Source organism: Canis lupus, chromosome 18, assembly GCF_011100685.1.
Source record: "Canis lupus familiaris isolate Mischka breed German Shepherd chromosome 18, alternate assembly UU_Cfam_GSD_1.0, whole genome shotgun sequence".
Classification (NCBI taxonomy): domain Eukaryota; kingdom Metazoa; phylum Chordata; class Mammalia; order Carnivora; family Canidae; genus Canis; species Canis lupus.
In genome coordinates, this window is record NC_049239.1 from 24600311 (window position 1) to 24628140 (window position 27830).

At 37.1% G+C, this 27830-nt stretch overlaps 1 protein-coding gene and 1 long non-coding RNA gene across 8 annotated transcripts in view; one reads left to right on the top strand and one right to left on the bottom strand.

Moving 5' to 3' along the window:
* The window catches only part of SEMA3D (semaphorin 3D), a 216972-nt gene that overhangs the window by 61599 nt on the left and 127543 nt on the right, over positions 1-27830 (bottom strand). For all 7 annotated transcript variants that reach the window (XM_038562869.1, XM_038562870.1, XM_038562867.1 and 4 more), the window contains exons 6-9: positions 26297-26390; positions 23368-23496; positions 14789-14931; positions 1107-1221 (exon numbers count right to left, since the gene is read on the bottom strand). In XM_038562869.1, the coding sequence (XP_038418797.1) occupies positions 1107-1221; positions 14789-14931; positions 23368-23496; positions 26297-26390 (481 nt within the window). The remainder of the gene's footprint in view (positions 1-1106; positions 1222-14788; positions 14932-23367; positions 23497-26296; positions 26391-27830) is intronic.
* Positions 57-27752, top strand: LOC102156437. The gene is made up of 3 exons (XR_005373264.1): positions 57-175; positions 19221-19634; positions 27511-27752. It is a non-coding gene; the product is annotated as an uncharacterized LOC102156437 (long non-coding RNA).

Below are 27830 nucleotides of genomic sequence, written 5' to 3' on the forward strand. Positions count from 1 at the left end.
TTGACATAACAGTGAGAGTCATTCTATTATGACATCAGAAATTATGGGCTAAAGACTGATTTTCTCTCTAGCTATGTGCCACTGCACTGGGTGTCTCACTTCCTGGGTGTTTACTCCCATCCCCTGCAGATGGGATTATTTGCTTGCTAATCTCCATGACTATTTCCAGTCAGAGGTATGTGATTTCTTACAGAATAGAAATTAGAAACATACATTGTTTTAACCCTCCAATGTAAAAAAAAGTCTTGTCCTGTAACTGTGCCAACTTACTAATAATTCAATTACCTACTTGCTAGCAATATAAAAATAGCTACCCACGTTATTGTGCAGAATGACGTCTGTAATTACTTGTTCAGTATCTTGTTACTACCTGAGCACTACCGACACCAGGGTAGGTGTAAATAACATCCACTGTAAGGTCGTTGGAGATGTGAGCACGCTTACCTGTAACGTCGGGGATCCACCGTCAAAACTGAACATATAATAGACTTCAACATATAATATACTTTAAATACCATATGGCAAAATCCTTCAATGGTAAAATCATTTTCACATTGCAAGGCAAAAATAGCCCAAAAATAAGATTTGATGATGCTAACTTCATATATCACTGAAAAAAACCTCCTAGAATTAACTTTGGGAGCAGTAAAGAGGGGATATGAAAGAGAATAACCCTTCTGGCACTTGGTCGAGCATTCTTTTTCCCACCAAGTCAGAGGGGCCAGTTCCCCAGTCCCGTGCTCTCCAGCAGAGGGCACCGCAGAATAAGGACGAGTCCTTGCTGCCTGCGAGCAGCTGCTTCGCAGGTGAAGGCCACAGGAGGAGGGGCGGTTCTGCAGAGGCACTGCCAGCAGCTCTGTCTCCTGCTGCAGCCTTGTTTCCTCCTAATTTTGAGGAGGCTGACAAAGAGGGGAATTGCTTCAGGACAATATGCCCCGAGACCCGGAGCACACCCGTGTTCTTCGTGTGTGTGTAAATTCAGTAATAACACTCCCGCAAGCTGTCCTCTGCTATGCTGGGGGCGAAAATAAAGGCCTAATGTATTCATCAGTAAGTCATTTTTAAGACCAAAAAAAAAAAAAAAAAAAAAGGAGCCTGTAACTTACGAAGCTCATCAAAATGAGTATCGGCTCCATCATTTCCAGGAATTGAGCAAATCAATCTGGCTTTAAGGAAAGTCGTCCATTTGTTTATCAGGCTGCGCTGTCCTCCAACATCATTCTGAAAAAAGGAAAATAATAAAGATACAGAGTTAACATCATTGTTTACAAAGTCAGGGAGCCCAGATTCAGGGCCTTGAACTTTCCAATACAGGAAAAGGCTCCTTAACACTGCATGCTTTCCTCATGGTTGGATGAACGGTGTATACAACAGGGCTATACTGAATGAGCAGAGGTGAGTGGGGCGACAGTGTACTTGAATGAGGCCTGCAGTCAAATCTCACCTCTGCATATTTTTGCCCCATGGCCAACAAAGGGCTATTTAACTCTCCAAGTCTCTGTTTCCTCATTGAAAAAATATAGCTAATGCCTTGAAATTGGTTATTTTGATGATTTAATGGAAAAATCTGTGTACAGTGCCTAGCACAGGGCCAGACAACATGTGTTCCATAAATACCAGCCCTGACCTGTATATTATACACATGATGAAGATCATGATATACAGCCTTTAGAAATATGCCTTCCTATAGACTTAAAAAGTCTTTTTTTCCAAAATTAGTGCCTTACCAATTAAGCAATAAGGCAATGTAAACATACATATAAACCAATCTTGTTTTAAATGCTAATTGATGTTTTTCTATACTTTGACTCTGAAATATTTCATTAAAATGTTCTTTAGACACTTACCAAACATAAGCACTTAAATCAATTCAGTAAAATAAATTCAATAATTCAGCATAAAAAGATCTGTGTCTTATTTTTAACTTAATACGTTTCTATGAACATTAAATTAATACAATTTGTTATCTGACTGGACTTGATGTGCTATGTTTACAATAAGTAAGATGACACTGTTTCATGGCATAAATACAGGAAGTACTTAAATTAAACTTTCAAAAATTACTTTTAGAGTCACTATTTCCTTTAATGTATTTACATCTAAATGTAAATTATATAAACATTTTTATCCTTCATGCAATCTATGTTTTATAAGATTAATAAAAAGTTCACTATCAAATACTAACTCTGAATATTTAGGAACTGTATTTCCTGTGCTTCTTTAATCTCTGAAAATTAAATGAAATTACAGAAAAGTATGCAAATGACTACTCCAAACAGGAGAATTCAAAGTCATAGAATTACTTGCTCTTCTTCAAGAAAGTGGGGGGGAAGAAAAGGAAGGGGATGGAAGACAGAGAGCCCTTTGAGTATTATCTTGGGTGATGTGGAAATCCAAATTCCAGATGATATAATTTTAGTAACAGAGCAAATTTCAGAAAGCTATAGATTTGTGGGGGAGCTCAGAAGACAATGAAGTCCCTGAGACCACAGGCTGCAGCCAGCCTTAGCCTTAGCACCTAACACCAGGGGTATCCCAGGGCACCCAGAGTGAATGAATCTCATTTTATTTTGTTTTATTTATTTGAGAGAGAGAGAAAGTACTGGGGGGAGGGACAGAGGGAGAGAAAGAATCTCCAGCAGACTCCTCCCTGAGCATGGAGCCTGACTCGGGGCTCGATCCCAGGACGCCGAGATCATGACCTGAGTCAAAAACCAAAGTTGGAGGCTTAACCAACTGAGCCACCCAGGTGCTCCATGAATCGCACTTTATTTCCCCTCTGCTAAACACCAGAATACTTGTCAGTAATAACTCTGTATAAATAAGTAATAATTTTTATTTTTTTGATGTGTTCTTCAAGTTTATAACAATGTAAAAGGGGAAAAAAAGAAATTCAGGACATTTAAATTCAATATTTCACGTATGAACTAAAGTTTGCACTTGAACAAAAAAATTGCACCTCACAGTTTGCACTACGTCTCTCTCTGTTTTAAATTTTAAATGATCCAAATCGATGTGCACTTAGTCTTGGAACACGTGTAACTGAGTTCATGTGTGTTGGCAGATACATAATATAAACTCAACGATAAGTACAGCAATTGTTTGGAAACTGGACCAACAAAAGACCTTTCTGGTAATAGTATTTTGACACTGATACTGTTTAGAATTGCTGACACATGGTGATAATACATAGCAAAGGAACATTTAGTTGATTTTCTCATAATTATTCATTCTTTCCAGAAACCACACTCCCTACTCTTTTCATCCAACACCTACTGTACATGTTACTAATGTCCTGCTTATCAGGTGTTTAATAATACATGTTTGGTTATTAGTGAGTAACTAAAAATACAAGATAAAAATGATAAATATCCTTAGAAAGTATAGATAAATGCCAAAAAATTTAAGTTTCCTTTGAAATGCCTTTGTAGTGGAAAAAAAGAGGACAGGCATTGCTGTGGAGGTAGGTTCAATGTTATTTTTAAAATGAGAGGTGAATTCAGACATTCATAGATTGGAATATTCAGGAAATATTCTAGGTGCTAGAAATTAGAGAGAAAGGACAATAGGTGGAGCACTTCAGAACATGTATGGAGACCCAGGACAAATTTGGTTTAGATGAAGACTGGGATAAAATGAAAACAGGGGAGGAAAATGTTATAAAAGGAAATCGGGGTGCAATCCAGGAAGCCTTTAATACCAGACCAAAGCATTTATATGTCATTTAATAATATGCTATGTAGTACAAAGAATTACTACAAAGAAGTGGAAGAAAATGAATACATAATAGATTTCACACAATAACCCTCTAAAAACAAACATGTCTGTAATTGCTGTTGAATTTAGGTTTTGTAAATGGTGTTTCCACTCTTGCAGTATAATTGCTCAATAATAAAAATAACCAATATTTCAGCCAGCTATTGGATGATTAATGATGGCTGCAGCTGTGAAGACAGATTTATCTAGACATGACCTTTATTTTTACTGCTCACATCCTCAGATCATTTAATAAATATAAATCCAGATGTTAATATGAATAGGCAAAAACACTAATGCTTCCTTCTAGTAATGGTAAATTCTGTGTTAATGTTTAGTAGGATTTCAGGGAGAAATATGTTACCTAGAGTCACTCAGAAAGAAAGAGATTTTTAAATAAATTTAAAAATAAAAAGTAAGATACCTCCCCATCTTTCTCATGAACTTTGATTTATATCTTTTTAAATTCACATGTTTTTTATAAAAATATAAAATATTTTTATTTTAGCAGAGCCCTACCTGTACTAAGCCAAGTTCTAGTTAATATATTTAAATTTTAGTGCATTCTTCACACACATGTATAATATTTAAAATTTTTCATTGCCCATATTTGCATATTTTGAGTCAGCAAGAAATACTAAAAGTGTTGATTCAATATACACAAGGGAATTTATCAGCTACCATTAATTTAATGCCAGGGACTATGTTTGGTTCACTGCCTTACCCCTAGCAGAGTAGTTGCTTGAATTATTTTGTTAAATGAATAAACAGATACATAATATGTGCTTTACAACATTCCTTTAACAGGTGTATACATCACTACTTCATCATAAAAATTAGCAATGGCATTCTCTTTTAAACATTTTGTGAGATAAAAAGTAACAATAAATGTCCATTTTCAAACAGCACCCTCTTTCTATTTGCAGTTATCATCCTATTTAAGACAAACTATGACAAAATTCTAATGATTCTAGGTTCAAATTTGTTGGATGGGAAAGAGTCTCATACTGTAGCCTGCATACTGTAGTCTCATACTGTAGGCTATATATATATATATATATATATATATATATATATATATATATTTAACCTGACAAATGGAAATTGGAATCCTTTGAACAAAAGAATCTTTAAATGTTCCTGCCTATCCATCTAGCAGCCTTCTCTGGCCTCAAGGAATAAAGAAGATAAAAAACAAGCAAAAAAAAAAAAAAAGGTCCAGGTCAAAGATGAAAGCCACCTGCTGTCAGCAGGGAAACAAGTATAATTTCTGGGATACACATTCTCAGGAGTGGATTATAAGCACTTAATGACTGGATAGTAACTCTTACAGACATCCAAGAGCATGACCTGGAATGGCAAAGTTCAATTCACAAGGAGTTGTATTTCTCCTGTAGGCAAGGGTCAGTTGGCTGACTGCTGACCAGCTCTCAGCCCCTGGATTTGTTTGGAAAGCCACAAAATCCCCTGAGAACTTTAAGCCCAGAAGAGGGCTAAAAGGGAGGTAACCACTTTTGTACTAAATTGTCACCTCCTTGCTTATTTTTGTGAAGTTCTAAAGAACGCAACTATCTCACTAACACAATAGATTTACTATTGAGATGTCAGAATCAGCAGCTGAGAGTCACAGGCCACTTCTGTGCCTCTACTCCATCACAGCTTCTTTGTGGTCAGATTGCCAAAAGCCTTGACAGTCTCTACACAGAAATAGAGATGAAAGTAACAAAGAAATTAAATGTAAACCAGCCAGACCACATGGGTTCCATCTGGGTGGTGAGCACAGAGGGTGACTATTTTCTTATTCTCTGTGGCTTTTTACATGTTTGTGACATTTCTTAATTTTAAAAACAGAAAAGATGAAAGATGAAACAAAGAACAATTTACAACCTTTCAGCAGCTTTAAAATAAACTCTCTCTGAGTTGGGTGATTGAGTGACGGCTGCATAGTATAAAATACTATGATCGCTACTTGTAGGCTACTAATGGGTAGATGAGTCAGAAAGCAGGTTAATGGTGATTCCATTTTGCTTCTACTGTCCCAGCAGATTCAAGGTCTTATAAATCTTACATAGACACATAGAGTAGCTACAAACTGTCACACATGAACTTTCATTGAGTATGTCTTTTGACCTTTGGGTCACTATGCTGGGTTCATCTGCTAAACACAATGTTATCTGTATACATCATCCTCTTTGAGGATCTCTTAGGATCTCTCTTTATAAATATGGTCCTTTTCACCTGAATCTCAGGAAAAAGAAGTTCTTGGAAAATATAAGAATTGACTTTCAGCTCCAATGCTCTTCACACCTAAAGACTTTATAAATCAATGAAATCACCGACCCTTCTGTGGACATGTTGTATTCCATTATAATATGGGTTAGCATTCAGACATCTGTAACCATACTAATGAGTTTAAGTTGAAAGACACCAGGCTTTTCTGATCAACAAATACTGAAGAATGACCCATCTTAAGCACTTATAAAAAAGAAAAAAAGAAAGAAAGATTTGATGCTGGAGTCAGACTGGTTCACAAATTCTTCTTTGCTTAAAATCAGTTCTTTTGCCTAATGCTTTTCTGCATCTTTGTGCAGTCAAGAGAATGGAATTCCCAAAACGCTTTGAAAACCCTCATCTATACATCTTTTATGCACACTTCTCCCCAGTTCCAGCCATTAATGACATTTAATGTCAGAGATTAATTAATGAATCAATAACATCTACTTCTTTTGAAGTGTAATCTAAGTACTACAATATTGTAAATCAATGAACATATTTCTTCCATAACTGAAACTGCCCCAATTGAGGTAAACACACAGGCTTCCTATTGATCCTTTTTTACGCATTCAATAAGATTAGAGCAATTTGATACTTTTGTGTTTTCAATGTAAGGTCTGCTGTATTTCAATACATCATTCATATTCTTTATCTGATCTGTCATTTGTGAAAACAGCTGTCCTTTGTGGGGTCTAAACAGTGTCCTGCTGGGATGTGGCTCCTAATCGCCTGAAGACCTGTTACACCAAGAAACACTGGAGATGGGACCACAGCAGCTGACATTTCAGAGCAGCTGCCCACTGTACTCCCCCCGTGCTCCCTCAAACTTCACGCACTTATTTCTAGAGACTTATTTAGAATTTTTGTAAGCCTCAATCCAGATGGTCTGTATGGGGCTGTATAAGTAAATAAAAATGATAAGGGTAATCCAAACACAGAATGGCCTGTTTAGAAGCTGGAAACTATAATGGTGGGTGATGAGACAGAAACAAAAAAGTAGAATCTGGAATAAGTGGTTCCAAGAGCCTCACAAGGAAAGCGTGCCATATACACTAAAGGACAGTATTATTATACTGACAGCAGAGCTGAAATGGGGACATTTTTAATACATTAAATAAACTAATGTTAGTGAATTTACATGGACTGAATCAAATGACAGGACCGTATCATTGTATTTTCCTTTTCAGCCCGGATCTTCCCTCGCAATGTGCTGTAACTACTTTTCATCTTGTTAGCTGTTTCATTGATATGCAAAATAATAATAATGATAATAATAAAGTCATGACCACTAAGAAATAAAAGCAAAATCAAGAGTCTTCTACTTCACCTACAAATAATCTTGAATCTCTCAGTGATAAAAGAAACAAAACTATACAAACTCAAACGTCTCAGACAAAGGAAGAGGAGAACAAAATAGACAAAAAAAACGTGTATGGCAGGTATTAATAAGCATGATAATTTTAAGGCATCCATTCTGAAGAAGCTTTCAAGGTAACCTATATATGTTTTTTTATTTTTTTTCTGGAAAGGACTCTAGCGTTTAGCGATGATTGTTTTCAATTTGCCACTGGAGAATCAAAGTGGAAAACATGTTTTTCGAACTACTCCAAAAGCCTGTAAAGATTATTAGACATGCTGGACCTGATGATACACTCTACTAAAAATCTCAGTATATTTCTAAGAATTTAATAGTTAAAATTAGGTAAATCTAGGCACGGTAAGCAGTTTTTTGTTTTGTTTTGTTTTTCAGGTTAGATCAGAGCTTGGTAAATTAAAAAAAAAAAAAAAAGAAAGAAAGAAAAAAAGAAAGCCACAGGCAACAGTATAAATTCTTGCCTAGGAATTTCTGACAGGAAAACAGATGGAAGTGAAGCAAAAGCACATCTGTAGCTCAGAGCTCTAAATCTCTCATTTAGGTTGTAAGTGACACGTTAAAAGTAAGCAAAAAAAAAAAAAAAAAAAAAAAAAAAAAAAATCCCACAACCCGGCAGAGATCAATACACACAGAATGTGTCATCGGCCTAAAAACACAAATCTTCAAAGGCAGCAATTGTCCAAATAGGACCATATATCAACGTGGACAATGCAAGTGGAATTGAAGCAAAGGTCTATTAATTAGCCCCCCAGGCAAGTGCTGGGAAGGACCATCCAGACTGAATTCCTGGCTGGACAGTGGGAATCCTGCAGAGCAGAGGGGAGAGCTGGCCTAGCCTAGGCTGGCACCCAGAGTGGCTTGCACCTCTAAGCAAGCTGCCCACGGTGCTTCCAACGGTGAAGAGAATCCAAGAGTAACGCGAAACAGCCTCAGGCGAAAAGTTGCAAGCAGGCCCCCCTGGGGTGACTGGCATTTCCACCTGGAACTTGAATTCAGGGACTCACACGGGCAGTGACGACCACCCCCCCCCAGAGAAGCAGTGTTCAGGGCGGTTTCACCTGTCCTTTTAGGTGGCATGCACCTTGCCGCAGAGACCCGTGGGACCCACTGCTGGCAGGAGCGGACCGGAGTGGCAGGGGCACCGTTGGGCGCTTGAGAATATTGACCCTATGACAGGATCAAGAATCACAAAGCCAGGCGGGTCTTTAGAGACCATCTAGGCTCAGCCTCATGTGATAAAGATGCGAAAACGGAGTAAGAACTTTGCCTGGCAGGTGGGGACACCCCTGAGAAATAAATCATCAGTAAATGAGTTCTCACACATACAAAGATGGACATGCTGAGTTGGAAAGAGATTCCTTAGATGAAGGTACTTATTCTCTGTCCTTGATCAATATTTTTCTAAGAAATGATACCCTAATTCGGCTTCTTTACTGTTTTGAGGGTGTTTCCCTGTCCATGCCTCTTGTCTAAAAATTTCATAGTTCAAATTGTCGACATATCTCCAAATTCTTTTGACTACGTCCAGCAAGAAGATCCACCCTCCAAGTGCAAATATTGCTAAAAAATGAAGGCAAAATAAGAACAATTTCAGACACTGACGCTAATTAAGTTTGCAGTCTTCCCACTAACCCCTAGTAACTGACCTGTCTCTAACCAGCACCTGTCCCTAACATGCACACACCACCCTTCCACTCCCAGCAGCTAGTTGCCCTGGTCCCGAAAGTGTGAATGTGTATGCGTGATGTGTGCGTGCATGTGCCTGTGTGCACATGATTTTTGATATTTAACTCTCTGTAGTATGACAAGGAACTTACTTATTCACACATCAATCTTCTGCATTATTGACTGCTTGAAAATAGAGACCTACGTCACTCTGGTTTTCCAGTACCTTCCTCAGGATCTGCCATATCCCAATGCATACGATCTCATTTAAGTCTTTCATTTGTTTGGTAACGCAGTCATGGAAGAGACAGGTGCCCCCATTTCCTAAGTTAAGGAGCAGAGCTAGGAAGGCGTCTACACCTAGAGGTGGAAGCCTAGGTCTGCTTTCACATTGAATATCCAACCACTCACACTAAAGGTATTGACGATATCCTTACTGCCAAATCTACTTCCTGATTTGTAATCACATTCTTATCTGACTTCCTTTGGGTGTGTGACCTTACTGACAAGTGCTGTCTTCTTCTTCTTTTTTTTTTTTTTAAGATTTTTTATTTATTTATTCATGAGAGACACACAGAGACAGAGAGAGGCAGAGACACAGGCAGAGGGAGAAGCAGGCTCCATGCAGGGAGCCCGACGTGGGACTTGATCCCGGGACTCCAGGATCATGCCCTGGGCCCAAGGTGGCGCTAAACCGCTGAGCCACCCGAGCTGCCCAACTGCTGTCTTCTTGAAACAACTTTTGCCCTTGACTTGTGACACCACTGTCATCCAATTCCCCACCTAACTATCAAGCTATTTTTTTCTCAATTGCCTTAACAGTCCACTGTTTTTTTCTTAAAAATCATTGTCCCTCAGGATTGGGTCCTTGCTCTTTGATCTTGTACTACGTATTTCCCTGGGGAACTTCACACACTTCCATGACTTCAAGAACTATCAGTATATTGGTGATTTCCAAAGTCATGATTCCAGACACTACTGAGCCTCAGGTTCCTATTTTCCACTGACTATTTGGAAAGCACATCCCAGAGCCAGATCAACTTTAACATATCCAAGTAGAAAATCTCTGCCCATACACTGGTTTTGGTGTTTTTTGTCTCAAATGTCAGAAGATTTCTCTTTTTGAATGTTCCTCATCCCTGCTTATCTTCTGGAAATCACAACGACCAAGAATATAGAGGTCCTTGTCTATAGGCAAGTATCAAAGCCTCGGGGGCAGCAGTAAGAATTAAAATGCATCCAGGATCCAACAGCCTTTCAGATGCATCATGAGGTCCATACTTGCAATATCAGTCCTAGATACAAACGGGGAAGATAAGACTTCCTAAGACTTGAAATTTTATGATATTTTAAAGGGGAAGCAATCACTATCCTAATTTTCCATGTATTCATTATGCTTCTGTCACAGACCAGCTCTTTTGACTTCTTAATGTTTTTTCCCGCCTCTGAGGTTTCACACGTGCTTTTCCTTCTGCCTGGAATATTCTTCTCTATCTCTGTCAGCTTTGCCCTGCAACTCCTTGATTATTTTCAGTATCTGTTCAAAAGTTACTTTCTCAACAGATCTTTCACAGCCGACCTAAAACCCACCCATTTTTCCTAACCACACCCTGTGATGTTTTTCCCAATTTTAGCACTTAACATACTTTCCGATCATACATTAATCTGTGTTTTCTTGGCCAAGGCATATGTTATTTATTAGGCTGCAAACTCATTAGATACAAGTATCACTTTTTATCTTTTATAAAACTACTGTTTACTTAGCATAGAGTTGTGCACAGGGTTGTTAAGTAAGTGAACACTCTGATAGTCTATATTTATACTGTAGCCAACGGCCATGGGATATCACTTATTTATTTTTATTATTTTAAGTTTTTATTTTAATTCGTTAGTTAACAATACATACGATGCTATTTAAGTCAGACTTATTTAGGGGCTCCTGGGTAGCTCGGTTGCTACCAAGGGCTGCCTTGGGCTCAGGTCGTGATCTCGGGTCCCGGGACCCAGCCCCACACTGAATTCGGCATCCGTCTCCCTGCTCCATGGGGAGTCTGCTTCCCCCTCTCCCTCTGCCCCTCCCCACTGTTCCTGTCCTCTCTCTTTCTCTGTCTCACATAAATCAATCAATCAATCTAAAAATCAAGTAAAATTGGTTAAAATTAAATAACATTAAAAATCAGTCTTCGGTCACGCTAATCGAATGTTAATACAGCCACACGGCTACTGTGTGGGAGCCTGTGCATATGTAATAGTCCCATCATCATGTAAAGTTCAATTGGACAGATAGTCGACACTAAGCAATTAATAAGACACTAGCAATAAATTACGGACTTATTAGACATCTACATCTAGATTCTATGCATTCACAGTTCTACTCATTCCTATCGTCTTTGTGGAACCACCTAACAGGTCCCTAGTCCCAGATATTTCTTAATCCAGATGCGTTCCTCAATTTATTGCTAAGTATATCTACCCATCAAGTCACTTCTCTTCTACTAAACATTTATAACTTCTCGTTGCCTACAAGATAAAGTTGAAACACCTTCATATGGAAACAAGACTTCTTTTCTTCCAATTTACCACTCCAATCTCCAATGACATTGCTGCTCATATACCCGCCTTGAGTTCTACTTAGGAGATTTCATCCTTCTGTAAACCAAATATACCCTGTCACATGCTGCCGGAAAGCCCTATCCTTTCCTTTCCTTGATTTAGTCCTCCTCCCTCTGTAGGATTCAATGTTTGAGCTTCACCAAATACACAGTGTTCTCTGCTCCAACCTCTGTCACATTATACTGTGATTATCTGTTTCTATTTCCATTTCCTTCACTGTACTATGAGGTTTCAAAGAACGGGGACAGTGTTTCACTTATCTACCAATGTCTAGTGTATTGCATTTTGTACAGAACTCATATTTTGTTATTGTCGAAATAATGAAATGATATAATAATGAAAGAGTGGGTTATAGAATTGGAAAGACTCACCCTTATTCTATAAACAATTCTTTGCTAAGTTTTGTATAATTTGCCTATTTCCAAAACCTTCTTTTTATCAATTACTATACGCTACTCAGTCTAATAATATTATCTTTGACAGGTCAATAAAATAAAATAACAATAAATAAATTGAAAGTTGTTAACAATTTAAGAGCTTCCTCCCTCTTCAGCTACTAAAGTATAAACAATTTAGGGGCCCAAAGTCATCAGTTACAAATGGAAACAAATAAAAACAACAAAACCAGAACATTTCTAAGTAAATGAGCTGTAGGAATATCCTGGTGGAAAAGACAGTATAAAGGACTCCCACATTACTAAAAGAATTTGTAAACTCAGTAAAGTATAGACAGTTCACTCTTAATTCTCTCTAATATGACCTCTGACTCCTTGGATCTTTGCTTCTATCTATTGAACTAAATTTTGTTTCATAGCATAGACATACATTTATTATTTCTTAAAAACAGAAAAACAATATTGTAATAGCCCCATGGGGGTAAAGAAAAAATGAACCAACGGAGAGAAATAATATGTTCTGAATAATGTCAGAAGAACATTTCTATGTGAAGATAATATATAACAGCAACAATGATGATGCTCAACAGTTGTTTTCTTTAGTTAAACTTGTTACCATTCTGACATAGTTTTTAAAAGACTTCAAGTCATTTTTAATCTTGTCAGTGCAATCTCCACTTACAAATGCTCACTTTTTGCCACACTTTAATCCTAAATTATTAAGAAAAGTTAAAAACTGGCAAGACATGCTGCAATTAAAAACTTTGAAAGATGCATGCAGAACCAAATATTGCAAACATTTGACCAATGGGTCATATGTGTAGCAGGAAATTCTGAAGATGGTACTAACTGGAAACAGTGCCTGGGTGAAGAGATGTAAGAGGGACCTCCCTTCTTTTTTTTTTTTTTTTTTTTTTTAAGGAAATTCATCCATCACATGTCCTTATTTGATCTCACAATTTGTTAGCTTTTTATCCAAACACAATGGCATGACAAAATCTTGCTGTGTGGCCTTAGAGTTTTTTTGTGGTGGGAAGATTCCTGTACTACAATTCTCTCAGCCTTTTCAATTCTATAGAAGATTGTTCATAATTAAGATATCCCAGGGCTGATAATTGGAGTTTATATCATATTTTGAGTACATAAGTTTATAAACAGGGCATCTAAATTTTTCTTTAATATATTTTTCCATCTTTAACTTAGCTTTCAGTATATATAATAATGGGGTAAAAATAGCATTTTGTAATGAATGATTTTCTATCAAATGCTTTAGACCTAGTAAGAAATAAGTATTGAACTCATTCACAAAACCTCACTTGTTATGTATGTTCATCTGAAAGTGACTTGTAAATCTTTTATGACATATATAATGTAGCAGATTTATATAAATGATGTCAATGCACGGCCCAGGTTTTCAGGGTGGGGATGCTGTTGTTATAAAGCATGCTTCAGTACACTAACACACTACAGCTACTCCAAGCAATAGCCATTCATCTCTAGGCAAGAGGCTTCAAGAGAAATTACTGTGAATTCTTGGACTCTGAAAGAATGAGGATGCTTTTTAGAGAATTCTGTCCCCTGGGGGTGAAGGGATCAGTGGGAGACAGCATCACTGGCTAGGACACTAACTAGGTAAAGAATGATGTGTGCTCACAAGCTGGCCTCATTCAAAAGCCATGTTTTCATTAGCACTTTTAAGTGCTGTGATGGTTTGTATTTCTGTCCCTGGAAGTGTTCAAAAGCCTGAGGGTACAGACTGAGACAAAAAAGTGATAGGCTCAAATGGAAGAAAATGAAAAGTTTGTACAAGACCAAAAAAAAGCTTCCTATTGAGAGTATTTATTAACTTAACAGCTCTTCTTCTGAATAACAAGAGTTTATGTGGAAGGTGTCTGGCTATTTAAGAAAAGTTATTTCAAGGAAGATAAAACCAACTAAAAAAATAATATATTGAAATCAAAAGTGTGATTCCAGTAGCATTATTATTCTATAAAGCCTATATTCACTCAAATTAGAACCTGAATGGAAAAAAATGGAAGTGTTTCATAGAATTGCTTTCCTATAACTTACATAAAATGGCAATCTTAAAAAATGAACTTCAGTGTTCTTTAAATGTTTTGCATTTCGGTTTATTTGTTTTTCTCCCTCCTTATCTCATTTATTCTCAAAAACCTAACCTAGATAAATGCTCTAGGAAATATTTACTGTAGTATTACTATAACCATATTTTCAACTTATTTGATCCCTATACAGATACATAATTTTACATGTGTGACGTGTTTTCATAAAATATCAGATCTGATTCTGTTAGTGTTCAAAGTACTACAGTGATTATGTTACTTTCAATTTCAAAATCAAATTTAATGCATAAAAGCATTTTAAATTCCATTGACCAGGAAAATGCAGTGATCTTACTGGGAATAGTGAAAAGTGGCAAAGGGATAACCTGTCAACATAAGGAGCAAGCTGCCAGAGATATAACTCAAACCTGAGTAATAGTTCACACTGGGAAAAAAAAAAAATCCCTATAATACTGGAAAATTTTGAATCTTCTTTTTTCTTTTCACTTTTGGATCCGAAAAATTATTCATGTAGATAGTATGAATTCATCCTACTTATGAATGATGGACGTTAACTTCTTCTTCAACATCACACAATTAATTGTTCATACATATACATACATGCCTTAAGTAACATAAATATATCTTGCCTTACAAACTCTTCCAACTCGAGAAAGGATGGTCTTGTCAGAAGTGGTGCCTTCCTGAGATGATTCCCGAAAGAAGAAATATATTTTATCATCATCTGGATTATAAGTGTCTGGTATAGGGAAAGTTCCAATGAATTTTGCTCCTGTTTGAAAGAAAAAAGCTACAAATTAAAATACTGAAACAGTTCAGCCAAAATAGCGCTAGTGTCTTTGAATGGAAAATAACAGCAGAATAAACAAAACAAAACAAAACAAAAGAATGGAATGTGGGAAATGAGACATATAACAAATAAACATGACACAATGTAAAAATATGTATTAGCACACAGAGGTCTGGAACAAGTTCTCTCGGAACTCCAGGTACTCCAGAGAATGGGTGACAACATGACTGGCTGATATTCACGATTGTTACAACCCAACTAAGTTACTTAGAAATTCCTTTCATATCAGGAGAATCTATGACTTTATATTTTCCTTTTATTTGATGGAGTTATTGTTTTTTTTTTAAAGATTTTATTTATTTATTCGTGAGAGACAGAGAGAGAGGCAGAGACACAGGCAGAGGGAGAATCAGGCTCCATGCAGGCAGCCGGACGTGGGACTTGATCCCAGAACCCCAGGATCACGCCCTAAGCCAAAGGCAGGCACTCAACCGCTGAGCCACCTAGGCATCCCGTAGTCACTGTTTCTTAAATCCTATCTCTCCCATTTACTACAAGGGTGGCCTTATATGAATTTTTTGTCTTCTCTATGCCTCAATTTTTTCATGCCTGATATGAGGCTACCACACATACACCTAGTAGGATAACTGATACAATAACCAAATGAATGAATATATGTAAAACTCTTGCTATATGATAGTGCTTGATACATAATAAGGGTTCAATAAATATTATATTATTAAATAAATCTTGAGGATGATAATCATTATTATGAACACAAACAAGAGAATGATAGAAAATTTAGCATATCCACACACTTGTTTGGATAACAGGTAGCTGATAAAAATAAAATACACAGTTCTAAATGTATTAGCATGGAAATATGTCCATAATACATGACAAGTGAAAAAAATATTAGCAACTCAACTAGCCCCTTGGCATTGCACCAATGAGAAGCCAATTTGTGTTACTAATCCTTTGTTTAAAAAGTATTGGGCATTTTTAAGTCTTGGTTTTATAGAATTGTGAATGAACCAGGTAACAGATCTGTAATGAGGTGATACTAATTCAGAAATAGTTCCTTTGATTAAGATAAACAAAGAGAGTGGTTATTGAGGAAGGAAGGATCTCAATTAAGTAGAAAATATAATATGCCTGGAAGGAAGCCCCCCAGAGCACTCTTTAGGAAGTGAAGCAGGAAGCAAGAGAAGACAAAAAAGTTTCAAACCACAACCATCAGCACAACAAACAAAACAGAGAGTAAGTGGTAGGTGAAAAAGATCAACATTGCCTTATTTGTCATGTACCCCAGGAATCCTGAAAATCATCCCCCTGCTAATGTAGAGCAGTAGGTCAACAGCCCAGTAAACAAAACTTCATAATAGCTCTCTTCAATAAACAAAAGTTAATGTTTGATTCCAAGTGATGGGTAGTTCAGTGTGTATCATGTCAGCTACGCTTGGTCAACTGGGGTCTCCTATCCAATCTCTTCTCCACATAAATGGGAAACTTTAAGAAAGTGAGGGGGAATTATGTGCATGAACTTTCTCTCTTTTGTTCTTTATTATTTCCCTGTTCTTTCCCTGAAGTTTAGAACTCCAATGGATTCTTATGCTCTTGATAATCTCACTTTGATATAGTCCTAGGTTACATAAAAATAAATAAATAAATTTTAGAAAACCATGTAGAGTTTTGCAGCTCCTGGGAGGCTCAGTCTGTCAAGTGTCTGACTCTTGGTTTTGGCTCAAGTCATGATCTCAAGGTCCTGGTATCAAGCTTCACAGTGAGCTCTACGCTCAGCAGGGAGTCTGCTTAAGGATTCTCTGTCTCCTGCTGCCCCCCCTCCCCCACCGTGTAGGAGCAGGACACAAAAGGGATAAACTGAAAATACACATAAATTATAGAAATACGATTGGCTTGTTTTATCTTAGTAAATATTTGAACTTAAAATGGGGATTCACACAAGTAGAATTTATCATAGCACTCAAATATAATTCAAATAAAAGTTCAACATGAAGCATGTCACCCTGTAACATTTGTATCTTATCACTTTAGTGATTGAATTTACAATTTAAAAAAACAACATTGTGGTACAGAATTTACATAGTATCTAGAGAGGAAATAAGAATTTAGTAATGTGAAACAGAAAATCATTACAGGTAAAAGTAATTCCAGTGTGAAACAGAGTTGCTTATAAAGCTTTCCTCAGATACTCAGATGGGCAAAGTGGTTAGAGGAGCCAATTGTTAGGTCTTCACTTGCTTAGAGTTCAACAAAAAAATCAATTCTACAACAAATTAGAATATAAACAGTCTGCAAATAGTCCAAAAATATATGACAATTCATATTCTTCTACTGCAGAAATACACAGAAAAACCTACTTTGGATATTGGAAACCTTATCCAAGTGCAGGTATCACCATGTGAAATGGTCAAAGGTAGACTATGACACTAGTCTAACACTCCAGGTGCTTTATCATCAGTGGGGGAAGCAGAGTAGATATTTTCCCAATGTATATTTCTTTTACCTTTCAACCAATATATCACACAGATGATCAAGAGATCCTAGATGTTCACAGATGAACAATCACTTTATTCAGTGACCAATGATTTTATCGGATTCTCTTTTAAGTGTTGGTTCTCTTTTAAGTACCATAAGACAACCATTTTGGAGTACTGTAAAAAACTGAATGATGGAGTTTTTAAGCCAAATGTTTATTATATGAAGAAACATAATCCTGAAAAATGAGTTAGTATCAAATAATACTCTACTGTGTGATTTAAATAATAAGAATACACATGAGTTAAAAATAAATACATTTCGAGAATACAAAATATTTTTCTTACAGATTCAATTGAGGTCCTGTCTTAGAAGAATATTGATGCTAGTATTTTAATATAGAAACTCTTTCCTGAGCTGCTGCCAAGTTTGAGTAAAAATAGTTATCATTTCATCAGCGTATGACGTGCACAGTTGCTACATTAAATAATTTAAAATGATACCAATAGACACCTGGGCTTTATTATAAGAGCACATTTTTCCCCCTTTGGCATATAAAAGACATGCTCTAATAGTGACGGAGTTTGAAATCATGCATTTTCACAAATGAGCTATTAGCATTAGTACCAACCCATGGAGCCTGCAATACGCATCACTTTCGTTTCTCCCTATAAAGCTCTTTGCACACAGATGAGTTAACAAGTAGTGACTGCCTTAGTTTCCTTTACTCCTTCTAGTATCTTTTTTTTTTTTTTTTTTTTTAAGATTTGATTCATTTATTCATGAGAAACACAGAGAAGAGGCAGAGACACAAGCAGAGGGAGAAGCAGGCTCCATTCAGGGAACCTGATGTGGGAATTGATCCCAGAACTCCAGGATCATGCCCTGAGTCAAAGGCAGACAGACGCTCAACCGCTGAGCCACCCAGGGATCCCATCTTTCTAGTATCTTCTTGCTACCACTTTTTAAAAAGTTACCCTTTTTGGTGGAAGGAGAATTTGGAGACAACAGAACTGTCCAATAAAAATTTCAAATGAAAACTGCCTCCATATGTTAAAAATAAAAATTTAAAACAAAAGTTCTTTTCCACTCCAGGAAAGAAAACAAAAACATATGCATTTGAGGCATCTTTGTTTGTTTTCATTTTCCAAATAGTCATACTTCTAAACTTTATCTTAAAATTCTCACAACAACTCAACTGTATTTGAGTAACCACTCTGATTTGTATTTCTTGATTGTTCTAAGATTAAGTTGATAAAGGAAAGTGAAAAAGAGAAGTGTGGAACCATCAAGGCTTCATCTAGAACTGCCCATAACATTGCATCTTTGCAATTTTTCATGCTCCTGGTGAGGTATTTAATAGATGGATTAGTCTCTCAAAGAAGGAGTCAGGATACCTACTTCTTAAGGCTACTGAAACTGGATTAGACAAAGTCCTAGAGAAATTCTGACAAGGATCCCTGGACTGGCAAGTGAAGAGGATAGCTCCTGGTTAATCTCTGCAGGGCAGAGAACAAAATATGACAAATACACAAACATAAAGGATTCTTTTGACTTATGTAAGATTCACATAGGATCATATTTCTTAAAAGGTTAATTATTTAAACATACTCAATTGCAAATGTAATTTTATTCTTGTATTTCACTTTATCTGAATGTAATAATCTACAAGAGTTTATTCCCAAACAGCTAAAAAGTAGGATTTTAAACTAGATGTGAAAGCATAGAGGACAAAATTTAACAGGAAAACAACTCTCAAACTGTCTAACCAGGAATAAAGCACACAACGATGTTACAACACAGGCGAAATGATCTGACACGGACGCTGACTCCATCGTCTGCAATCCCGAACGTGTGTCAGTTCCTTCTACCTGGCGACACCTTTAGGAAGCTGCTGCCGGAGCGTCACGCACTTGCTGCGTGAACAGGGAAGCAAACCCCGTGGCGGTGGGAGGCCCGGGCCCCCTGCAGACTGCACGGCCGACCCTCCGCTCCCGGGGTCTCAGTCAACGTTGCGGGTCCGGGGCGCGAATCCGTCGGAGGGCCCGGGGGCCTGGCGCGGGATCAGCCGGGGAAGCCACACCTCCGCTCCCGTGGGTGCCACCCGGAGGGGCCTCCCACCCGGGACCGCGGGGCGGCACCTCCCCCTCGGGACCTCCGGTTGCGCTCGCACGACGACGCGGCAGGTAGGCACGGACCCCGTAAGTGGGCCTCCTAAGGCAGGGATGTACACTCTAAAGTGCAGAATTTGATCATGAACTACATGATAAAAAGAAAAAGTGTCTAGAGCAAGAAAGACATCCTGAGTTTTAATCTCCCATCTACTAGCTATGAACGATACATCTGGTTTCTAAGCGATCCCCAACTGTAACATGGGAATAGTAACTCTCTCAGTAAATAGAACAATACCTTAAAAGTGCCTAAAGTAGTGTCCAGCATGGCTGCTATATAAAAGAAGTTTGAAGTACAAGAAATTAGCAGTAAGAAAATGAATTAACGAACAATAACATAGTGGCAAGAACCCAGATGCCAAGTGATGAAGACCCGTGGAAAGGTGGTGGCCATGGCAACAACAAGGCCAATAGATATTTTGACGGAAGTAAAGGCTCCTGGTGATAGATAAGATAAAGGGGGTGTGGAGAGGAAGGAATCAAAGATAACTTCAAGGTAACTGGGTGGATAACGTTCAGAAAGTTAAGATAGAAGTCAGGAAACTGGCATTGAAGGCTAGGTTAGAGAGGGAAACTAAGATAATTTTAAGTTAGACTCACAGGATTTTAGATTTTAGATCCAATTAGTCTTTCACATATCTATATCTATATCTGTATCTGCATATATTTAAAGAAACTCAAGCAAAGGATTGCAACCTAAGGAACATGTAAAAAAAAAATCAAAACACATTAGTGGCACTATCAGGGCAGAGGCTTCGATACCTGTATTCACATTATAGAACAATCGATTTTTTTAAAAATCTGGGATGAAAATGTAAGACACCAAATAAATATTTTTAAAGGCTCTGAGTGGCAGAAAGAGGTTTGGAAATACAGTTTCAAAAAACACGAACACAGGAAACAGTTGGAAATCTGAGAGTGGCTGAGCTCACAGAATTATGAAATGTATGGAGAGAGAAATTAAAAGGGGTCAATGGTTACAAATGCTAAATAGATGTCAGTCAACCACAGGGCCTTCAGGGTTTTAGGACCACCTCCCGCCTTTCTTACCTTTAAGAATAATGACAATGAGGGTGATGACAGCATTGACACTGAACTGCTCTTAAAATTGTCTTCCATCAGACTTCCCAATATGACCCTCCCTATACGATCTAAGTTAATCCTCAGAACACCCTGTGACTAAGCACTATCATTATGATGAACTTTTGACAAAGAATGTAGATGCACAGAAAGGTTTGACCAGGGTCACAAATAAGTGATACTCAGGACTTAAACCTCGGTAATTAAATTCCACAGAAACAGAGCTGTGATTTTTGTCTAAACTCGGACACTTTAAAGAGTCATAGAACATTAGAGGCAGCCTGGAAGTGTCCAGAACAAACCAGGGTCTATGGTCTCCTGGCATCAATCACTAAACATTCTTCCATGAATGAGCCATAAATGTTAGTTCCTGATTCCTAGTCATTCGACTGCATTCTATCCATTGAGACTTCTCTTCTATGTATCTTGTCTGCTTTCTTCCTTTCTACTGACTTCTTTAACTGCAAAGTTTTCTCAGTATCTAAAATCTTCTCTTGAATTCCATTCTCATATCGTTGGATTCTTCTCCTCCCAAACAAGTATCTTCTATTTCAAGTATTTATTGCTGTATTTTCTCACAACTGTCTCCACTGTCAAGACCTATCTTCTGGTCCCACCTTTTTCCTGTATCCTTGCTATGGCTACTTTTTCTATCCTCATTCTTAGTCTTCTCTTCATGCTACTGTCAGTTACCTTTATAAAAAACAAAGATCCAGTTCCCTGATTAACATCAGGGCATGGATGAAGGGAGTGAAAAAGCACAAACTTCACCAGTTAAAATGTAAGTCTTGGGGAAGTAATGTACAGCATGGTGACTGTAGTTAATATACCATATTGCATATCTGAAAGTCACTAAAAGAGTAGATCTTAGGCACACACAAAAAATTTCCATCTATGTATGGTGACAGATGTTAATAGACTTATTGTAGAGATCATTTCGCAATATTATCATTTTGCAATACAAATATCAAATCATTATATTGTACACTTGAGACCAATATAATGTTATGTGTCCATTATATCTAAAAAAAAAAAAAAAAACTAAACCATAGCAGCTAACTTCCTTGTGATGTCAGGATAATATTTACAACTTTCCAGCCCCATCTCTCTCTCTCTCTCTCTTCTAATGCTTCATGCAGTCATCATCTATGAGGTCAGTAACCCTCCCAGGGTCCAAGTCCAGGAACAGAACAGCATTCAGTATGCCAAGGGTCCTCAAAAGTTGTTATTAAATGTTAAACCAACTCAAGCTTTCCTACTTTGTAATTCCCTTCACACAGCACTAAGAAAAGCCCATTAGTCAAATAATAGTTGAATGAAGATTTCCTACATTTATTAATTTAGCAATGCTCCACACTTCTTTACGGACATATCACTGTTATGAAATAAATAGAATTATCTCTGAAAAGAGTGGCAAAATGATGTTATTTGCCATTTGAAGATTAAGAAATACAATCTATAGTTAATTTTAAAGTCATAGCATATCTTGTTACCTAAACAGGTAAGTTTTTCTATTTGGTAAAATCCATAGAGTCACACTCTCAAACCGAGTATGTCCACAAAAACATCACTGCTCAAGAAAGATAGTCTTGCCCTGTCTGAATGTAGAGAAATTAATGAGAAATCACATTGAGATATCTTCCAAATTTGTTTTCCCTATTAATAGGGCTCTTTTGGTCCACAGAGATCCCACTGTTGGGTAAACAAATGGATCTGGAGGTTCTGACTAAAGAAATGTTTTAAAGTGTTTTCCCCTTTTGTTTACATTGTCACTGCTTAAATGATACTGAGAGATAGAGAGATAGCCCCCAGCAACTGCCTACCCAGGCCGCCTCCACTGAAACCCAGTATTTATGGTGGGAATGAGAAATTTGTTTGTCTGCATCAAAGGCCGCGTTAGCCTATTCCTGCCATGCTGGATAATAAAGTCCTATGATAATTAGAAAAGTTTAGACGATCATGATAAAACCCAACCTGCTGTACGGCAGGAGTGCATAAACAAACGTAAATTAGTTAACTAATCAATTAATTCATTGGTGGATTTTTTTTAAACTCAGAATACTGCATGACCTCCAAACAAAAAAGTAATCAGATAAACTAACGTCAATATTAACATGCTTGACATTTTAGAGGGACATGCCAACCCAAGTATAAATTATCTTTAAATAAAGAAGTTAGCACTACCATCTAACTAACCCCTTTGTATTAGGCTCACAGACAGTATGTGGCTTAGTCATTAAAAAAACAGACTGCAGGAGAAAGACTGCCAACTTGAACCCCAGACTCTCCAACTGACAAGTTGTAAGGACTTGACCAAATTACTCAACTTCACTCTACCTTTCTACTCATCTTTAAAAGGTACATTAATAATAATGCATATTTCAGATGTCACTGTGAACATTTAAAAACTCAATCAGAGCATGGAACAGTGTCAAGACACTAGCACACTTCAATAAATGTCAGCTATTATTATTATATACACAGCAGTTTCTGGAGATTTATCTAACTTAGTGGGGAGTTATATCAAATGTATTTTATAATGTGAAGCTAAACCACTTATTCCAAAACACATTTGAGTGAGTAATAATGAGTCTCTTATCTACCCGAAAGCAAAGGCAAAAAAAAAAAAAAAAAAAAAAAAAAAAAGAAAAGTGAGAAAATCACTAACCATTGAGCCAGTAGTGCTCTGAAATGTCAGTTCTGATGTAATGATGGTCGTGAGTAGGCCCAAGGGAACGCGTGAACGCCGTGTCTTTGCCAAGGAAATCAGAAGCTGTTCCAGAGTAGAGGTACTCATCTGAGGGGGAGAGAGAACACACAGGACTTTTAAGAGTGCAGCAGCAGATCCTATTTGCAATATACTAATCTGATTGCATGATACCAAAGATATTTATTGCTTAACACGAGAAGATAATGTTTCCTAAGTTTTACATTCAAATTTTGAAAAATTTGTAGAGTCGAAGACAAGATAACTCAATGAGCTTTGGTGCGCCGATGCTACATAGCTGAAGATAAAAATGGCCAATCTTCTGAATTAATAACTGCACGTGCATCAGCTTCTCTTATGAATAAGCTCTTCCTCCTTTTCCCTCTCCCCATAAATAATTCAAGGATACATCACAATTGGGAGTTAGTCTCTGTAGCAGCACAAAAAAAAAAATACTAAAAAGTAAATGCTGTAATGAGGAATGGATTGTGTAATGAGTATTTACTTAACCGACACAACCTCAATGACCACAACTTTTCTCTGCCTAACCTCTGCTGAAAGGGAGCTTTCAGCACTGAAGTCATTCTTGGTAATTATAACATGTTGCATTCCTTGTAGCTAATCACATCTCTAATGGTTCTGATAAACAGGAATTCCTGAAAAGGGAAAGATGTGGCTATTACTGCATACCGAACTTCCTTGTCCTGTTATTTATGTAAAATGCATATCCATGTTTTACCAGAAAGAGAGAAGTTTGTGTGTGTGTGTGTGCGTGTGTGTGTTGGTGGGGGAGCAGAAGAGAAAGAACAGGGGAGGAAGAAGGAAGGAAGAGATGGGGGAAGAAGAAGAAAAAAGGATTGGGGGAGTGAAGGAGGAAGGCGTCTGTGTTCCCTATTGCTACGCGGCACTTAGAGGGGGAAAGACAAGAATGCTGTCCCTACAGAAGAATATATTTTCCCTTTGAAAGCTAAGCTTCCATTTTAAGAAATCTTTATAGTCAACAATGTTGAGTACACCTAGTAGATCAAAATTTTTAAAAAAGGCTAATCTCTACAAAGCATTTAGATTTTTAAATGGCTAAGTATAAGAACGAGACACTGTTTTATCACTAAAATCCAATTTTCCTCAGAAACATTATCTTTAAAATTCTGAATTTCTCTAAGTGATTGAGATGCTTCCTAAATCCTTTGATTACGTCCACCTAAATAACCTTTTACTGAACTATTTGAATCAAGCAATATAAATAATGACAAGAGTCAATTTCCAAAGGAAACAAAACAAAACCCAGGAGAGAGAAATCCAGTTAGGTAAAGTAAATGTAGATAGGATATCACTTCCATCTCTTAAAGCAAGTCCCTAAAATACATGGTAAAGGACAATATTTCATGTGTGGGGCAAATTTTTAAAAATGGAAGAAAAAAATAACAATATCAATAAAGTTGGTATCAAAAGTACCAACTACTTGGTAAGAGTAAAGGAAACAAACCATTCATCTGAAACATAAAAACTGTGGATATTTGAACATATTGTCAAAAAAAACGGTGTGTTTCAACCTAAAAATTGCATCTGTATATCCAGACTTTAAAACTGTCTTTTTTGTATTTAAATCACTTAGGGATTTGTAAGAGGGGTCACCGATGCCTACAATCCATTGTTTTTATTACGGGTATGTCAACCCCACTTGACAGATCAGGATCCCAAATCATCTATCCCACTCTCTGAGGATAATGACTGAACATCAGTCATACAATTTTCAAAACACACAAAAACACACACGCTTTCACTTCAAAGGAAGATCACTAGTTCTCACTAAGTAAAAATTAAAATGTCATGGTGCTTCACCCTTATCGTCTATTCAAACATTGATAGACAAGTTAAATAAAAAGAGAGTAAAGGCATGAACCAAACCAAGACAAAAGGTGTCCTCATTATGGTTAAAATTCAGAGGTCATGCCGACATTCCACAGAACAGACTGCAGACCACACAGCACTGCCTTCTTTAAACAGGATAGTCACCTCACAAGCGAATTTAAGATGTAGACAAAGCAAGAGGAGACTGAATGTGCCAGCAAAAATTTCACATTTCCATTAATACAATCAGGTTAATGTGAAATTGAGGGAAAGGGTGTTACAACATTCTATTATCTGTATTCTATCATTTGTTTTATTAATGTATCTACTACATCTTATTATTAATCCTTCCACTCAAATATTCAGCATATTTTGTAACTATGTTTCTTTAAAAATATTTTATTTAAATTCAACTTGCCAACAAATAGTATAACACCCAGTGCTCATCCCATCAAGTGCCTGCCTGTAACTTATTATGTTTAAGGAATTGCTAAATTTAACTTCTATAGTAAGCCAAATAGGGACATAGCTTGGTATAAGAAAATCTGAGACATCTAAATATAAAATTATAGAACAAGTATTATGTGTCATTTGCATTAAAAAGAATTCAACCAGAAGCTCATTTAAAAACTGTGTGGAGGGGCATGTGGGTGGCTCAGTGGGTTAAGTGGCTTCATTGGGCTCAGGACATGATCTTGAGGTCCTGGGATGGAGCCCCACATTGGGTTCCCTGCTCAGCAAGGAGTCTGCTTATCTCTCTCCCTCTGCCCTTCCTCCTCCTTGTGTTCTCTCTCCCTCTCTCTTTTTCTCAAATAAGTAAATATACATTTTAAAAAATGTGTAGAAATGAAGGATTGCTCAGGCCTCCCCTGAGGATAGGATGCTAAATATAGATATTTGGCACTGAAATACTATAATCAAATAGCCAGTGAAAGAATATCCAACATAATCTTTAACTCAATAAGAAAATGTGGTTTAATCTACACATACCTTTTCAGAAAATCACCTAAAAGCAAGAACTGCCTGCTGTTGATCTTACCTGTCATTATCGAAGCAAAAGGCTGCTGAGGATCAAAAGGACATTTCAGTCTGCCAGACTCCAAATTATGTGTGTCCAGTTTGAATATTACTTCCTATTATGAGAAATATTAACACAAGTGAGATTTTTTTTAAATAGCAGAATCAGCAAGAAGATAGGAGATAAGAACTAAATTCTAACTCATTAATTCAACAAAAACTGATTGAGCATATAGCATATGCATCATGCTATGCTCCTTAACTCTTTAGCAAATATTATTTCTGGCAAGGCTCAATTCCCATGCTTTGGTCTGTGCTTGCCCAAAGTCATAATGATAAAATTGAATGAATTTTTCAATCGGAAGTAGTGATATAGCCTTCAATTCACTAAATCTGGACCACTCCCATTATAAAAATCACCATCAAGCACACATATTTCTTTAGCCTAGTAACAAATTAATTGAGCCTAATAAGCTAATTTTCTCATCTAAGAAATGAATTTATGGAGTGCCTGGCTAGCTCAGTTGTTTGAACATGTGACCGTTGATCTCAGATTTGTGAGTTAAATCCCACATCGGGTATAAAGATTACTAAAAGAGAGAGAGAGAAAAATGAATTTACTATAATAATTATACTTCATTACTATTGTGGCTTATTTACTCACATATCTGCAAGTACACCAAAATATGTCTTGTGACATTTTGTGATTTTAGAGACCATAAAAGCATCCTAAGACATGCAGTTCATTTACGGAGCTGTTGATACATGTGGGGGAGAAAAAAAAAACAACAACCCTGTGTAGTATTTTCACTATTATGAAAACACTGTACACATTAAAACCACATAGTTATTTTGGCTGGAATATCTATTTTTATAATAGTGGCCACAGACAGAATGACATTGGCAGACTTTTAATATTCAGGAAAAAATAACATCTTAAGTTGAACTTTCCAAGAAAAATATGAATGTATAATGAATATGGCCCCATGAGTCTGAGTGTTTCATAACAATGACAACACTACCATCCAGCAGAAATGCTGATGACTCACCCTGCATGTGCACTAAGAGAAATCCAACATTTCAGACATTTTCTCTAGATGGTGTATCTACCAAGTTATATCAGAACACATGCGTAATAAGAAAGGAACATTCGGTGCTACTTATCTAGAAAGTAAGCAATGAAGCAAAAGGGACAGAGGAAATGAGATTGTTTGTTGCTTTATGTTGTCATTTCAGATTTGTTTCTTCTGAACAGAACCAACAGTAATGACCACCCCGGGGCACCTGGATGGCTCACACGGTTAAGCGTCTGCCTTCAGCTCAGGTCATGATCACAGGGTCCTGGGATCTAGTCCCTCATCGGACTCCTTGCCCAGTGGGGAGTCTGCTTTTCCCTCTACCCCTCCTCCCTGCTCCCATTCTATCTCTCTCTTAAACAAATAAAGTCTTTCTAAAAAACAGTGGTAGCAATTTAAAAAGCGTGATTGGCAATGGTTCTTTCATAGTTTGATGTAAATGCCTTTAATGCTAACCTGGATAGTGCCTGCTGCTAATAG